Raw genomic sequence first — 16841 nt, forward strand, 5'->3', positions numbered from 1 at the left:
TGATGTGAATGCATTGTCTCCAGTTAGTATTGTCGGGACAGTGATAAAGAACATGTATAGTCATTCTTTGGCAATGTGCCGACATAAAGTGACAATACTGTTATAAATAAAATAAAAGCTCTGTCTACATTATCAAACTTTATGTGAAAAAAAATTTGTCATATCACTTCTATATTTGGCCATACATCATATTTGGGCATATCACACTTTTTTGTAAAACTAGTTTGATAGTTTAAATAGTAAAATGAAATAGAAAACTCAATGTACTTTTCTATATAAGATATGTATTATAAGTAGGTATACCACAGGAATTCATTGTGAATTCTTCTTATATTGGGAAATTTATACCTACCACTGTAGTATTGTGGGTAGAAAACAGGTTCGTTGTCGTTGACGTCAATCAAGGATATGTCCACACTCGCAACCGAACTCAAACCGCCATCATCCGTGGCTTGTACAAAGAACGAGTATGTTCTTGGCATCACATCATAATCCAATGTCATTGTAGTGCAAATCTTGCCGGAGGTCGCTTCAACCATGAATTCAGGCGGTGGTGGCGTACCATAGTTGAATGACAGTGAATATTGAATGTGACCATTTCCTTCAGCATCAGGATCGATGGCAACAACCTGGAAAAGTATAAAAAAAAAAAATGTATAATATAATAAACGTATTGAAAAATGAATAATTAAACTTAAAACTGGCATTTATATACTATAGTAGCAAGAGGAGGATGTATGGCAAAAACTGATTATAATCATACAATCTTTTTAAATTGTAACAATTTTTTCAAAACATGATATCTTGCCCATTAAATGTTAAATTATTGTCAATATTTTTTAGAAAGAAATAGTTGAGTTAATAGTGTTTTTAAGGCAGTATGATATAATAAACATACAATAAGGTGTTGTTTCTAGGTCTAGTTTATTGTTCAACTGATACGCCTTTGAGTCAATGAATTTGTATCATGTCTGTGAACACTACACACATTAAAATGAACAACAATGCTGATCATTATCATATTCTCCTAAACCAATGAAATATGTCGTGTCAATATAACCCAGGACCTAGAAGCAGTGCAGCAGACTTGTTGGCCAGGAGAGAAAACTCATAAAAAACACAGTCAAAATGGTCTCAACTAAACCTATTGAACCTTTCTATTCTACACTAAAAGCTCGAAAGTATGCACAGACACCAAACAATGTTTTAAACGAGATGAAATTAAATCAAGTACAACATCGATGGTTTAAAAAAAGTTCAAACATATACTCAAGAATGATTCAATTATCGGTTGAAACATCAATTTTATTGAAGGAATATTTACTTGTCCATTAATAATTATATTAAATATAACATTCAACAAAGAATATTTACTTTTAAAAATTGTATAATGAAGGGAGATAAAAAATATGGCATTGATAATCAATTGCCAAGATATAATTAAGCCTTGAGAACTTAATTAAAGTCTCGATATTTTTAAATGCACCATGAATATAATACATCTAGCGCACAAAATGTAACTTTATCTATAACAATTCTACACAAATTAATATTTAATAAAAAGTACATTCCTCAAAGGGGGGTGCCATCGTCCCCATTGTTAATCCGGAAATGATTTTATGATAAGAAAAACCACAAACAATTAAAATAAATGTATATTATGATTATGGTAACTCAGGTGTTTCGGATCGTTATCAAATAATTAGTAACAGAAAAGGGTAAGGATTTTAACCTCTAATCCAATAATTATATCTATTAACATTTCAATAATTGAATAAGAGTATTGAATAACTACACTTAACTGTGAACAATTCATATAACTATCTATTTCTATATGACTTAAAGTCATCATTGTTATTGCAGAAATGTCTACAAAATATATTTTTGAGAAGCAAGAGGAGAATGCTAGTAAACCAATAACATACAGTACAAAGTGCATTATACAACTCCATCACTGGGCACATAGGAAGAGGCTAGAAATGGCTATGAGTGCTCACTGGCTAAACCCACCCAGGGGCCACCAGAGCATAAGTATCCCTGATGCAACTACCCAGCATTGGAGGGCCTCTTAGGAGTGCTAAACCCAGGGGCCCCAGAGCATGAGCAGCCCTAATGCAACTACCCAGCGTTGGAAGGCCTCTTAGGAGTGCTAAACCCAGGGGCCCCAGAGCATGAGCAGCCTCAATGCAACTACCCAGCCCCTAGGAGTGCTAAACCAGGGGCCCCAGAGCATGAGAAGCCCTAATGCAACTACCCAGCCCTTAGGAGTGCTAAACCAGGGGCCCCAGAGCATGAGCAGCCCCAATGCAACTACCCAGCGTTGGAAGGCCCCTAGGAGTGCTAAAACTTGGGCCTTTTCCTCCCTATGTTACACCACCACACACCACAGATCTTTCATAATTTTTTTTTTTTCAAATAGTTCAAGTATTATATTTAAATATTTATCTTAAGTTCGATTTTAATGTTCTAGACTCATAAACTGAACATATTTTATTGTCTCAATAAATCATTTTTTTATTTTTATGGATGAGATGATTAATTGATTGATGAGTTCACTGGCAAGGCAATAAATAAATATTACAATATTGAATACCATATTGAACAATGTAGTAATATATAATATATACACATATGCGAATCTAAGGGGGCCCAGCTTTTTAATGCAAAAGATGGGATAACATATCATAATTATGTTTCTGTAACTCTTTGCCATGAAAAAAATATTAGTAGTAGTGTATGTTATATTGTAGACAATTCAATGAATTTATGTATGTAATAATACCACAAGAAATAAAGTGGTGTGGTTTTTGCAAAAAAAAAAGGAACATACAATCTCTGTTCAAGCCACAGGGTTGTCAAACGCCTCTGTGAAAATGTTGTCAGGTTGAAACCATACCAACCGTACTACGGTCCTGTAATAGTATTTATTTGAAATATCTAACACTACAAACCAATTAGCCAACACGTGCACATATTAATATAATAATCATGCATGTGTAAATTTTTCTCAAACACAAACACTGATTTGTTTGTAAGCTTCATCAAATTATTATTGCCAGGTAGTTTTCGGCATTTTAAGAATGCAGACATTATCAATACAAGCAAAGTCCAAAATACAAATTTCTAAATTGTTTATAATTATCATGTTTTTTGACATCTTTAGGAAAAAAGGCCAGTACTTTTAATAGCTTAAATAGTTGAAAAAAGTTGACTAAAATGTAGACAATCTATAGCACAAAGCTAAGTCCAAAATACAAATGTTTAAGCTGTTTCCAACTATCATGTTTTCTAACATATTTAGGAAAAAAAGAAAAGCATTGCCAGTACTTTTAATAGCTTAAATAGTTGAATAAACTTGACCAGAATGCAGATAATCTATAGTACTGTACAAGCAAAGTCCAAAATACAAATTTATAAACTCTTTCCAATTATGTTTTCTGACAAATTTAGGAAAAAGAATAGCATTACCAGCAGTACTTTTAATAGCCTAAATAGTTGAATAAACTTGACCAGAATTCTGCTGTAATAATCCAATGAATTCATTTTTATTTTGATAGAAAACGATTGAATAACAAGCAGCAACGCTTGGAGCAGAATGCTCTGTAACCTTGGTACAATAAGCTGGTTCATGCTACATTTAGTGCATTGTTATTAAGGCAACAGAATTTTTAATGGAGCGTCCATACCGTTTGGTTTTTATTTCTTACCCAGGATGATATTTTTTTTATAGATCAAAACTTTAAAGTTTTTAAAGAATAATCCAAATAATATTAAACAATTTAACCCAATAAAAAAAATTAAAATTATGTACAGTTTAATTGTTTTTGAGAAAATGTAAAACATTAGTAAAATTACTATATTTCTATACTACATTCCTAAATTTCTTTTTTTAGATCAAAAATGTTAAGTTTTTAAAGAATAATCCAACTAATATTAAACAATTAAACCCAATAAAATAAAAAAAAAGTATTAATTTAATTTTGTTAAAGAAAATGTAAAATATTAGTAAAATTACTTTATTTCTATACTACATTCCTAAAATTCTTAAAGGACAAAATGACAATTTGAAATGATAAATAATTCATTTAATGAACACATGGCAATTAGTATACAATGACTGTGTTGTTTATTTAGCAGGAAAACCACCTTTAACCAAAAATTAACTGATTTTATCATCTGGTAACTAAAAACAACATTCTCATGGTTTCGTTATTCCTTTATTGGCAGATAGGATTGAAAGATCTGCACCTCTACTGTACCTATATGTAGGCCAGGTCAAGAAAGTTTATTTGAATAAAGACTGTACCACCTATGACAGACCACAGCATACATTTTTATATGAAAGGTAAAGCGATTGAATATCATCTTTTTTTTTTACTCCTGATTGTAGACTGTACTATTATTGAATCCCATAATAGTACATAAAATATTTTATTTTATCAAATAAAGTCAACTTCATAAGTATGTTTGCCTAGCTAAAGAATTTCTAAATGGATTGTACTTTAAAATGACCATAGCACTGGGTAAAGAAAGCGGCTTTTGAATTGAATGCATAGACTACATAAGTGGATTGCACTTTGAAACTGTTAATATTCTATTATTGTCCACAAAACCTTTATGGTTCTTTTAATAAAATAATTGATGGTCTTTGGTTACAATTTCCTTCTATTTTATTTTTACATTGTAAGTTGGTTTTGTAGACATTCATTTGATTTTGTTGAATAAGCAATGGGTAATTGGAAAAGCTCTGTCTACACTATTAAACTTTATGTGACAAAAACAAATGTGATGTGCCTATATATGGACATGATGATGTCATATCACTACCATATCTGGGCATATCACTACTATATTTGGGCACATCACACTTTTTTTGTCAAACTAGTTTGATAGTGTAGTCAGAGCTTAAACCTTTTGTTCAACATGCTTTCAGCGAATAGGTCAGCAATTTTGTGTCAAGTGTTGTTGAAAATACCCATTCTCATAAAGCATTGTGGTAAAGCAGTCCAATAAAAAGCATTGGAATCTGAAATGAAACTGGTGCCTCCCAGTGGGCCACATTTTTTGGCTCAAAGAACAATTTATATGTCTTGTTTCCTGCAATATTTATGATATTAGGTTTGTAAGAGTCCAACCTTTCTGTGAAAAGTACAAGGAGTGGGCATACCGTATTATTATACAATAGTTCCCCTATTCAGGGGGCACTGTAAGGAATCAGCAAACGTTGTTTGGCTGAGGTGTTATAATAACATATATTGCCTATCGTTTTTTTCACAGGGGTCTCTTCTGAAAAGCGGTCAAAAAGAGGGTGGTTCTATTTGTAATATAACTTGTTCTATTTCTTTAGTCTGATATTATTAACAGTAATATGTAATATCATGTTTATATTGAACTTGGGCCAAATAAATCAATTACATTTTAACATAATTGTAACCATGTGTTTTTAATGAGGAAATCTTTTATTTCTAATGTTGCAGAGAAGTGGTAATATAGATACTAATGCAGATATATTTCTAGGCATAGAGAGATTTAAATACAAAAATTCATTAAAATATGTACAGATATATCTCCATGTGATTATTACCTATTCATTAGATTCCAAATCTTAGTTATACAATTCTTTCTTTACTAAATAACAATAGCTTTATTGAAATAGTTGTGCGTTGATGTTGACAAAAACAGCCTGCATAAATAGACCTGTTGATCAAACCAGAGATTTACCTTGATCAATGGATCAATAGAATTATAATGAAAAGAATGACGACTCCCAAATGAATTGTGTTAAAATATGTACCTATACATAGTGACTATTTAAATCATTGTTTACTAAGCATAATATTAGAAATAAACAGTAATTCAAAGATGTATAACCAGTTAAGTTAACAACTATAGTTGAGTCTATTCAGAAAACCACTACCCAAAATATAAAGGATTATACCTCAAATTAAATAGTATTTAAAAACAAATTTTGAAGCCTATGTTGCCACTGTACATCAAAACATACTGTAGAATAGCCTATTAAGTATTATACAATACAATGAGGAAATGTGGTTTGGTGGTAGTGTACCAGTCCTTCATCCAGTCACAATTCATTCTAGGATCATTCAAACAGTCAATACATTGCCAATACAGAGTGTACCTTTATGAGACTTGGTTTTGAAAGAATGGGTTTCCCATCCTGTAATTAGTGAGTCATGTGCTTGCCATTGGAGGGGGGGGGGGGGGGGGGAGGGGGGTTGAGAAAATAATGAAATACCCATAACCTGGTCCAAAAGTGGTCTATAATAAGAGACCTATATTAAGACATGATTTAAACAACACTAATTTGTAATTTTTTTATTTTTTTTTCAGGCATATTTATAAAAAAGAAATCAATAATACAACAGCAGCCAAAAGGCTAAAAAGTAGTATTTTACAATATTTGATAAAAAGAATATATAAATATTATAGTAAAACACGGCACTTTGTAATCATCGTGAGACTTGTTTAGAATTTCATTGCTTTCCTAATCAAGCATAACATTAGTTCCACTAATTACAATAGAGAGGTAATCAACCTTTATTAACCAAGCCTGTTTAATCATATTTTAAACCGTTTAACAGTGGAACCCCTCCTTTGAGACATCCCTATTCAGAGAACACCTCTAATAATGGGACACTTAGTACGAAAGGAATGAGAAGAAATGTATGTTTCAACATTAAAAATAACCTCTCTAATATTCAGGGAATGCCCCAGAGAATACCCTAATATTCAGGGAACACCTGTAATAACGGGACACTTATGAGAGGTGAGGAGAAATGCATGTTTCAACATTACAGTAACCTCTTTTATTCAGGGCATCCCATACAGTATTTAGGGAACATCCATATTAAAGGAACACCTTCTATATGCCCTACAGTAAATGAGTCCCTCTAATATTATATAGTACTTCTAATTCTACTGTAATTTTTATCAGACAATATCATGTAATAACTACTGTATTAATATGAGTTAATTTAAATACTTCTATTCATTGTAAAATTATTAAATTAGCTTAAATCAGATAAATTAATAAATATGTTCAATTATTCCAACCCCTATAAATAACTTTCAAGTTTGAATAGAAATGGACTAACTAAATAGATATTAATAAACAGTGTAAAATACTGTACAGGTTTTTAAATGGGAGGGTAATAAAAATTGTAATGTGAAGTGATGAACTGAATATAATATTGTATATTTGTTTGTATTATTTCCCCTCTCCCTCTCCTCATCCCCTTTCTGCCTTCTCCCTTTCCCCCTAATTTTATGAACATAAACTTTAAAGCACACAAATTAATATGTTAACACTTATTCTTTATAATAATAATAATAATAAAATCTTTATTTTAAAACGGAGGCTCGTATCAGAATTGAATTCATATCCTGTAGAGTTTTTATGTAATGCACAAGACGTCTGCATAATATTATCTCTCTATGATTGAATTTAAATTGAAAACAACGAGTTTATATCCTAAAGCAAAGTAATCGTAATGTCATTTATAAATTGATATTAACTTGCGAATATTCTAATTAATTGTTTCATTTCGTATGACATCAATAATCAAATCACTTTTACTAGAGAGCTGAGGTGTCATTTGGTATGACATCAATAATCAAATGACTTTTACTAGAGAGCTGAGGTGTCATTTGATATGAAATCAATAATCAAATCACTTTTACTAGAGAGCTGAGGTGTCATTTGGTATGACATCAATAATCAAATCAGTTTTACTAGAGAACTGAGGTGTCATTTGGTATGACATCAATAATCAAATCACTTTATACTAGAGAGCTGAGGTGTCATTTGGTATGAAATCAATAATCAAATCACTTTTACTAGAGAGCTGAGGTGTCATTTGGTATGACATCAATAATCAAATCAGTTTTACTAGAGAACTGAGGTGTCATTTGGTATGACATCAATAATCAAATCACTTTATACTAGAGAGCTGAGGTGTCATTTGGAATGACATCAATAATCAAATCACTTTTACTAGAGAGCTGAGGTGTCATTTGGTATGACATCAATAAATCAAATCACTTTTACTAGAAAGCTGAGGTAGTTATTTTTCCAAAGAAAATAGCAAAATAGAGATATAGACAATATATCTTGTTTATATGACAATTTTGTCAAATGAAATTGTGAATGATAATCTTTCAATTTGCTTTTATACAGATTTGAAAAAATAGACTTTGGACTTTAATCAAACTTTATTGACCAATTTCGCTATTCATAATGGTGAAAACATTCAATCAACATTCATTCAATTTAAATAGTAGAGTATTTCTCAGTTTTATTTATTTATTATTTTTCCAATATTATTTAAGAATTTAATTTTGGCATAGAAACTATTTGACTTGTTAAACTATTTCATCCATCATGAAACAAAGTCTTCTGTTAATTTTAACTACAATACAAAACCCTGAATGAACATGACCACATATCTTTGTATTATCTATATATCTCTGTATTAATTATCAGAGTTTGTTCTTAGATTTACTTGAAAGTGGGTATTCTAAAGGGTTTATACAATGTTTTGTTGTATTGTTGTACAGTTTTGTGGATGGTTGGCTGCCTTGCAATCTCAATTAACCTAGCTGTTGTTGGCTCAACAAACTCTTTTAGATCATTTCACAACTTGGATTTAGAAGAGGATTAAGGAGATTTAGCAAAAGCAAACTCACAGAATGACAAAAAAGGATCTAAATATCACAGATAATTAAGTTTTAAAGGAAAGGTTAAATATCTGAGGTAATTAATTTGTTGACTAAAGAAAGAAAATTGCACGGCGAAATGGAGAATAAAAGCTTTAGCTTGCATAAATCAACCAGATGTTTACTGTAATAGAATATCAAACATCAAAGTAGTAGTAGTTTATGGTAGGTATTCTATAAAGCAATGTGACTTATACCTGGGTAAACAGAAAATAGCCCTTGTTTGGAGGGGTATGATACAAAAATATAAAAACTCCCTGGAACATCCCCTCTGCGATAATGGACCAGCCCAATTAACCACATGTCCCAACATCATTTATTAATATTGAGAAGAATCTATAGTTTGTTTTTGTTTGTTAGGCCAAGTTTCAATACGAATGCAGTCTCCTTCACGATAATAGTATAATAAAAGATGTGTGAAACACATAAATTAGCTGAGGAACATACTCGCTTGTCTTAAATCAACATAAAGCAGCTGCTACTGTAGGCCTCTTTTTTCAAACACACTTCATCATCATAATACAAAATATAGGGTGTCCTTAAGGCGTATCAATCCCCCGCATCTCATTAACATAAAGTGTAAAAATCAATACCCTATGTGATAATAATAGCTCAATCTAACACATTCAATAGTATAAAGAAATCTAAATGAATATAACATTCTTTATGGGTGTATTTAAATTTTAATTACGTTAATAACTAATGTTATGTACTAACTTAATGTACTGTATAGTATATAAAAAAATGTTTTCTTAAAAGAATCTCATCTATTTAGCTTCATTTAATTGTTACATGTTTATGTCTCGTCATGTTGTATTTTTGTGAGGGTCCATAATGATCAGCTTCGTCTGGATGGACCACCCTCGTAAAATATTGTTGAAATAAATAAATAAAATAATCTACATTGTCATCTTCGAAAAAAATAAATAACAAATGAGTGTATAAAAAATTCTTTGCAACAGTTTCTCTACATGTGCACAATTATTTATAATCTTTATTTACAGTAAAGAACTGTATTTTCTAATGCTACAATGTTGGAGAGAAACTTAATGAATACTAATAAGCCAAACTGTTTTCTATAGTATTGTAGCTCCATGTAAATCAAAACAATAAAATGATTCTCAGAGTGAATGTAAAATAAACCCTATAGGATAGTGTATGCACAGCTGTGAATTGCAGAATAAACATTTTCATTCGTTAAAGTTAATTAAAAGATATGTATAAGTAGACTTGTTAGAATTAGTATAATTCTTATAAAGCTACTTACAGGGACTTTACCAAAGGTGATTTGATTTGAACTCACACCTGAACTTATTAGCTTAAAATAACATACTACTGTATAAAGCCTTGTCTACACTATCAAACTTTATGTGACAACAAAATGTGATATGCCCATATATAGACATGATGATGTCATATCACTACCATATTTAAGCATACCACTACAATATTTGGGCATATCACACTTTTTTTTTGTCAAACTAGTTTGATAGTGTAGACAGAGCTTAATACAGTTTGTATTTATATGTTGATCATTTTCTTTGAATCAGTGCCATTCACAAAATGTGCGGAGGTCCAGGAAACAAAAATGTTTAAAACCACAAAAAACATTTTTAGTTTTATTCACCATTTTCCAAAACATGTATGGGAATATAAGGCTCAATTAGCCCTGCGTAAAATGTCTAGTAAAAACTATGATCTACTGTAGCCCCTAACCTTCTCTTCAGTTCATAGCATTAGGTCTACTTAATTTATAGAATTATGGGCTAGCATATCTATTAGTGGTTTAAAGTAGGCCAAAAAGTTATGGAATGATGTGAACTGTATAAGCCAAGGACATGCTGAAGTCCAGTCGGCTTTGAAATTTTAAAAATGTATAAAATAAGTTTATTCGTTGTTTTATTTTCAGAAAGTGTATACCCGTACCTGTTCTATTGAGTATACTAAGCAAATAAAAGCAGTAGACGTACAAAAAGACTATGTATACAGTAGGTTTATACAGCTTAGATACAGCTACAAAAACATCAAGCGAATGTTTACATGTTAGGGCGAGCATTTCAAAGCTGTTCTTTAACAATGCATTTACTTCGCTATGTTCACAGAGACCCAAATACCATTAGGCAATTAGTACCATTATTGTGTCTCATATAAACTGAAACGAGTACAATGAAATCCAAAACATTTTTAGTGGCACCTTGGAGAATAGTAAAGCAGGAACTGTAGGTTGTCAGTAGGAACAGCTCTGAGTAGCTCAACATGGGTAGACCTACTAATGACCTTAGGAGATCGGAATGCGGTGAATAATAACAGAGAAGATGTACAAAGAGAAGAGAAACAGAAAGTGGAGGAACTTAATAATTGGTATAAATCTATAATATTATAAAGAAAATTATTATATTATTTAAAGATGTATTGTCCCCCAAAAACCTGAAAAATGAAGATTAATAAAAAAAAATAAAAATACTTTGAATAGGTCATTTCAAAATAAGTTTGTCACTTATAAAAAAGTAAATTTGACTATTTTTTGTTTAAATTACAGTTTCTTCAGTAAATAATTTTTTCCCTGTTAATTTTTGGTCACTAATACGTGACATTAAAATGGCATATTTTTAAAACAAAATGTAAACAATTATTTTTTCAAGGGGACAATATATCTTTAAAGTGGTCCAGATTGTAAAATGAAATAAAATAATATATTTCTATATATAAATGCTACTTTATCAGTGGTTTGTAAACATATTTGTCAGATATTTTTACAGAAAGCTGTCCTACTGTTTCTGCAAAAGATGCGGTTGAAACTAATACCAATGCTGTCTTCATTGGCAATGGAATTTAATCGACTATTATTATATGGACGTGGTACGGGGAGTCAAATAGAATAAAGAAGGTCAAATCAGAGGGGGAATACAGTCGAGAGAAACTGCCATATTTAAAAACAAGACCCAGCTACTGAAAATAAAAAGTAGCCTAGGGCAAGTGACTATTAGGTTTCCTGTATAGGTAGCTGTCAATGGACTAAAAACACCTGGCTGCTGTACCTACAAAACGTGTTACCGTTACTAATGCTAGGCCTACCTGAAGCATTGTTGACTCACAATGCTGTACCTACAAAATGTGTTACCGTTAATAATGCTAGGCCTACCTGAAGTATTGTTGACTCACAATGCTGTACCTACAAAATGTGTTACCGTTAATAATGCTAGGCCTACCTGAAGCATTGTTGACTCATAATACTGTGCCTACAAAACGTGTTTAGTTACTAATGCTAGGCTTAGCTAAAGCTTTAATTGAGTCACAATACTGTATATCATAAATGTACTGTATTCTATGTATATAAGGTATTAATGCTATGATTATGATACATTTTAAGCTTTATCTGTTTGTAATATCATGAACTATACTGTATGTTATGTGTTTAACTCTATACAGAAAATGATATAAATATATGAAACAAATGTAGACAATGGTTGTACACGGATCCATAAATACTTTCACAAATAAATCACATTTACATTTTTGTTTTGGTAACAATGCACACATACAGTAATCTAAGCTTAAAAGCCTCCTTTGAATTTAGAATAATAATATTTTCTCAACACTAAATCCTTTTAGGAATAAACTTTTAGTTTTTAAAAACTGAACACACAAAACTTTAACATATAAAACGCTTTTAAAATTGTAGATTAAGAATAGTAATAATATTTTCTCAGCTTAAATAGGAGAAATATATGTTAGTTACTATGGTAATGAAAGTCAATTTCTCATTGAGTGTTCAAAATTCTAGACACGAAGTCTGTGCCATAATGCTATTGGAATTACAAACTATTATTAACTATACTTATTTATTATATGCATTATGGTAATGAATCATGTGTCCTATACTATAATGTGTCTAATATCTTATTATTGGAATGCTTCAATAATATATTTTATTTTGACAATAGATGAAAACTAAAAATATATACAGTAAACCCATATTAACAGGAAACTTTCAAGACCAAATGAACAAACCTTAAGCTCTGTCTACACTATCAAACTACTGGAGTTTGACGAAAAAAGTGTGATGTGCCCAAATATGGTAGAGATATGCTCAAATATGGAAGTGATATGGCATCATCATGTCTATAATATGTCACATAAAGTTTAATAGTGTAGACAGAGCTTTACAGGGGTGTCCACTGGATATATTAGCTGTAGTTAAAAAAAAAAACATTATTTACCCTCTTATGTTTCATGGGAGAGTATCCCCTTAGGTTGTGCGATGAAACTATGTACCCAGTCTTAATTTACTAGTGATTATTTACCAAGCAAAACAATAATGGTATCAAAATAATGAATAAAGAAGTGGATATACGCGGTCTTTGACCTGGTACGCTAAAGCCCAAATGCACTACCACAACTCACCTCAGTAGCCATACAATATAAATTATGTTTTATTCAGGCTAATTTGATAACCTAGAAATTTAACATAAATGAATAAGATATCAAATTTTATGCGGTTTTAATCAATAACTTTATGTCTTGAGAATTTAAAACAATTACATTTTTTAGTAGAACCGTCATAAAAAGCCACAAGAGGAAATTGGTACATTAAATATGATTTAAGGTGACCAAGACGCTTCTTTTAAATTATGGTTTAATGTATTACCATTTAACATAAGTGACCAATTTATTAATTTTATGGCGTAAATTGTAATAATTTTTTGCCGGTTTGGAATAGTTATAAAAACAAAAAAGATATAAAACGGGAAACATAATGTTAACAGAAATCAAAATAAAAGAATTTTAATTTTCATAATCCAATCTTTTGTAATCCAGTACTATTAAGGAAGATATAATTGGGGAAAAATGGAAAACTAAGGTCAAAAAGTTCAAGAGACAAAAAAGGAATAACAGAAGGTTTAAATGTATTACTGTAAAGATTTGATTAGACTTAATTTGCATATTTCAAAGAAATAAAATTGTTGAAGTCCACTTGAAAAAAAACATAATATTACTGTAGTATTACTGTAAGAACCAATATAATGATGTACTTTTCCTTCTCATTCAATATAATACAACTTAGAAATCTAAGTATTGTAATTAATATAAATAAGCTTTTAAAATGTGTTGGTGTTTTTGAAAAGCAGTTCTAATTATGTTTTGTGTAAAGTTTTAAAAATATATTTTTAATTTTTATTTCAATGATGTAGCCACAAAAAATAAGGTGGTGCGGTTTTCACATGAAAAGTGAACAATCTCTGTTCAAGCCACTGGGTTGTCAAACACCTCTGTGAAAAAGTGGTCAGGTTGGAACCTTACTAACCGTACTGGTGGCTACGGCCCTGAAGTTCCTATTTACATAATTTTAAATTAAAATTAAATATCATATTTTTGCAATCTATCAACAGTTTCCGATTATTGAGTGATAGAATATGTATACATAGTACAATAAGGATAGTTGATTTTACATCTCCCTGATGCAGTTGATACCTCTGTCTTACTTACACAGACATGGATCAAGGCTATGGAAGCTTAATTAAGATACCTCAGCAATCTAACACCTTAACCTTTCATTATTACTACTAATGAGGTTGATATAAACAACTTCAGGGGGGAATAAAATCCATTAACAATGACAGGTGAATTTAAATTATTTGCAGATGAATTCCAATTTTAATACAAGGAGCTATCACATTTAAATGTGAGGTTGTAATTAAAACTTTTAACTACTACTGTATATGAAATTAGTTAGGAGGAGTGTCCAAGAAAATGTTAACTTTTCATATCATGGTTCTTTATCTGGTGAGCACAGACTATTGTCGGTTTATCCAGGTAAGCTAGGCACGAAAGACTATAAACATAAACAATAAAAAAATATTATTCAATAGGTTCATATTATGGAAAAACAGTTATTTGTTAAATACCAACATTTATTTATATACTAACATTATCAAACAAATTAACGATTATATTGCTTCTAGTCATCGAAAGTTGTACAGTATATCTATTACTTTTAATAATATTAACCTAATATTTATTTAATTTGATGTATATGTTTAGATATATGAAACAAAAGAAAAGAAACAAAAGAAAAGAAAAAAGTAAGAAGTAACTTATTAGATTGAAACAACTTCATCTTTAGCTTTTTAAGACACACGTAAAATCCATCTATATCAAACACATTAGAAGTGAAATATGATCATCTCATGTCTAAATGTTAGCCTCCAGTAGTGTTAGAAATGTGAATATTAAAATGTTGAGTCTGGGGATGTTTTATGAGGTTTTTACAAGCTGATCAGTGGTACCGCTTAAGAAGTAAATCTACTACTAACTTCTCAAATAGTTCAAAGAAAACCCACGAGAATACTGCACTTGCTCATCAATCTGTTTGAGCTTTAATAAATACAACATTTCAAATCTCTTTTCAACTCGTAAAATGTTAGAGATGAAGTATCTGGTCAATAAAAAATGTTTAGGTTAAAAAAATAATATGGAGAAAAGAAATGTAATTAAACAGCCAAAGTTAAGCACTATTTATTAAAGTTTTAGTAAATCGGTCTTTTTTTAGATACAGTATAACAATTTTTTAAATAAGGATCAATTGAATAGGGTTTGCCCAAACATAGTTTGTTTTATCATTTGTTTCATATGTGTTTCCTTAATAGAGGTGTCTCCTTAATAATGGAGTCAAATAAGGGCTGTACTATAGAAGATAATAAAATTAAAGATAAATTTTGATTTGACAAAGTTGCCCTAATATATCAAATCAATTCAATTTATATTTGATTTAGTATTGAAAGAAAGAAAAGTTCTGTTTATTATTTATGAACAATGATTTCACTATAAGTGCGCCGGAAATACTGTACTTAAAACAATTATTATAAGCAATCAATCACGTTTAAAAATAGCTTTAAAAAATATCCTAAGTAGGTTATGAAAATATTGGTCAACAAATCGACTTTGTGTAGCAGACAAAATTTTGGGATGAAGAAATTGGAATAAAACTTAAAATAAGCCAGTGTACTTTCTATGAATATTTGGCAACATAAATCTGTTTTAAAATATAAAACTCAATAACTGAAAACTGAATAATGGCCTATGTCGGTGGTTTATCCAGGTAAGCTAGGCACGAAGTAGACACAACACATGTTTTTCTTCCATGTAAATACAGTATATAAGAAAATATTTTATAACACCAATGAGATTAGGCAATAACATTAAGGCTTCATTAGGATACATACAAAATCTGATGAAATGGTAAGAAGATTAGCACTCCTTAGAGATATCAAAACATGGTCCATAAATCATAAAGTAGCAACAATAAGCTTCGGAAGCGAGTCTAAAAGTAAAGCGGATGAAAGGATTTAACAGAATTTTTGTAAGGTACAAACCTTAAGCTCTGTCTATACTATCAAACTTTATGTGACAACAAAATGTGATGTGCCCATATATGAACATGATGATGTCATATCACTACCATATTTGGGCATATCACTACCATGGTCACATCACACTTTTTTTGTCAAACTAGTTTTATAGTGTAGACAGAGCTATAGAGATAACATTTGAATGTAACTTCATAGGCTGTATAATACTGCAGGCTTTAAAATAAACTTCACATATAAACATTCGATGAGTGGGACGAAATGAAGGCCTATCTTCGATCAACACAATTACATCCATAACATGAGGACAAGGTTTAAAAAAACACTGTGCCTAAAAATACTACTGTACTATTCAACTTTCAACCAATTAAACTAGTATGGCCAATACTTAATTAGATGAAGACAAGATAGAGTGTTGATACAATACAGGCCGCATTTCTCTACTCTTTCTTTCAACACTATATTCTATATTCTGTATAATTGTCTGAGGTGGCCCAATTACTTTGAAAAAATAGGTAGAAAATCCCAACAGACTCACAAACATTTATAACTTCTATTGCTAGAAAAGATTTACCTAATAATGTATGATACAAAAGTACAAAGGTCCTGGGCCAAGTATAGGTGATTTGTTGAACTTCCGTCAGTGACGAGTTAATTGGAACTCACAATGGGAGATGTTCAATTTTTGTCCTAAACTTCAGGGAAAATATCTAATTAAATATATTTTATTTCGTTTTA

General features: G+C 30.6%; 1 protein-coding gene across 1 annotated transcript in view; it reads right to left on the reverse strand.

Moving 5' to 3' along the window:
- The window catches only part of LOC144843164 (protein dachsous-like), a 56400-nt gene that overhangs the window by 19067 nt on the left and 20492 nt on the right, over nt 1-16841 (reverse strand). The window contains exon 2 of the mRNA XM_078699888.1: nt 353-629. Coding sequence (XP_078556014.1) covers nt 353-629 — 277 coding nt within the window. The remainder of the gene's footprint in view (nt 1-352; nt 630-16841) is intronic.

Source organism: Antedon bifida, chromosome 5 (genome assembly GCF_963402885.1).
Source record: "Antedon bifida chromosome 5, ecAntBifi1.1, whole genome shotgun sequence".
NCBI classification, from domain to species: domain Eukaryota; kingdom Metazoa; phylum Echinodermata; class Crinoidea; order Comatulida; family Antedonidae; genus Antedon; species Antedon bifida.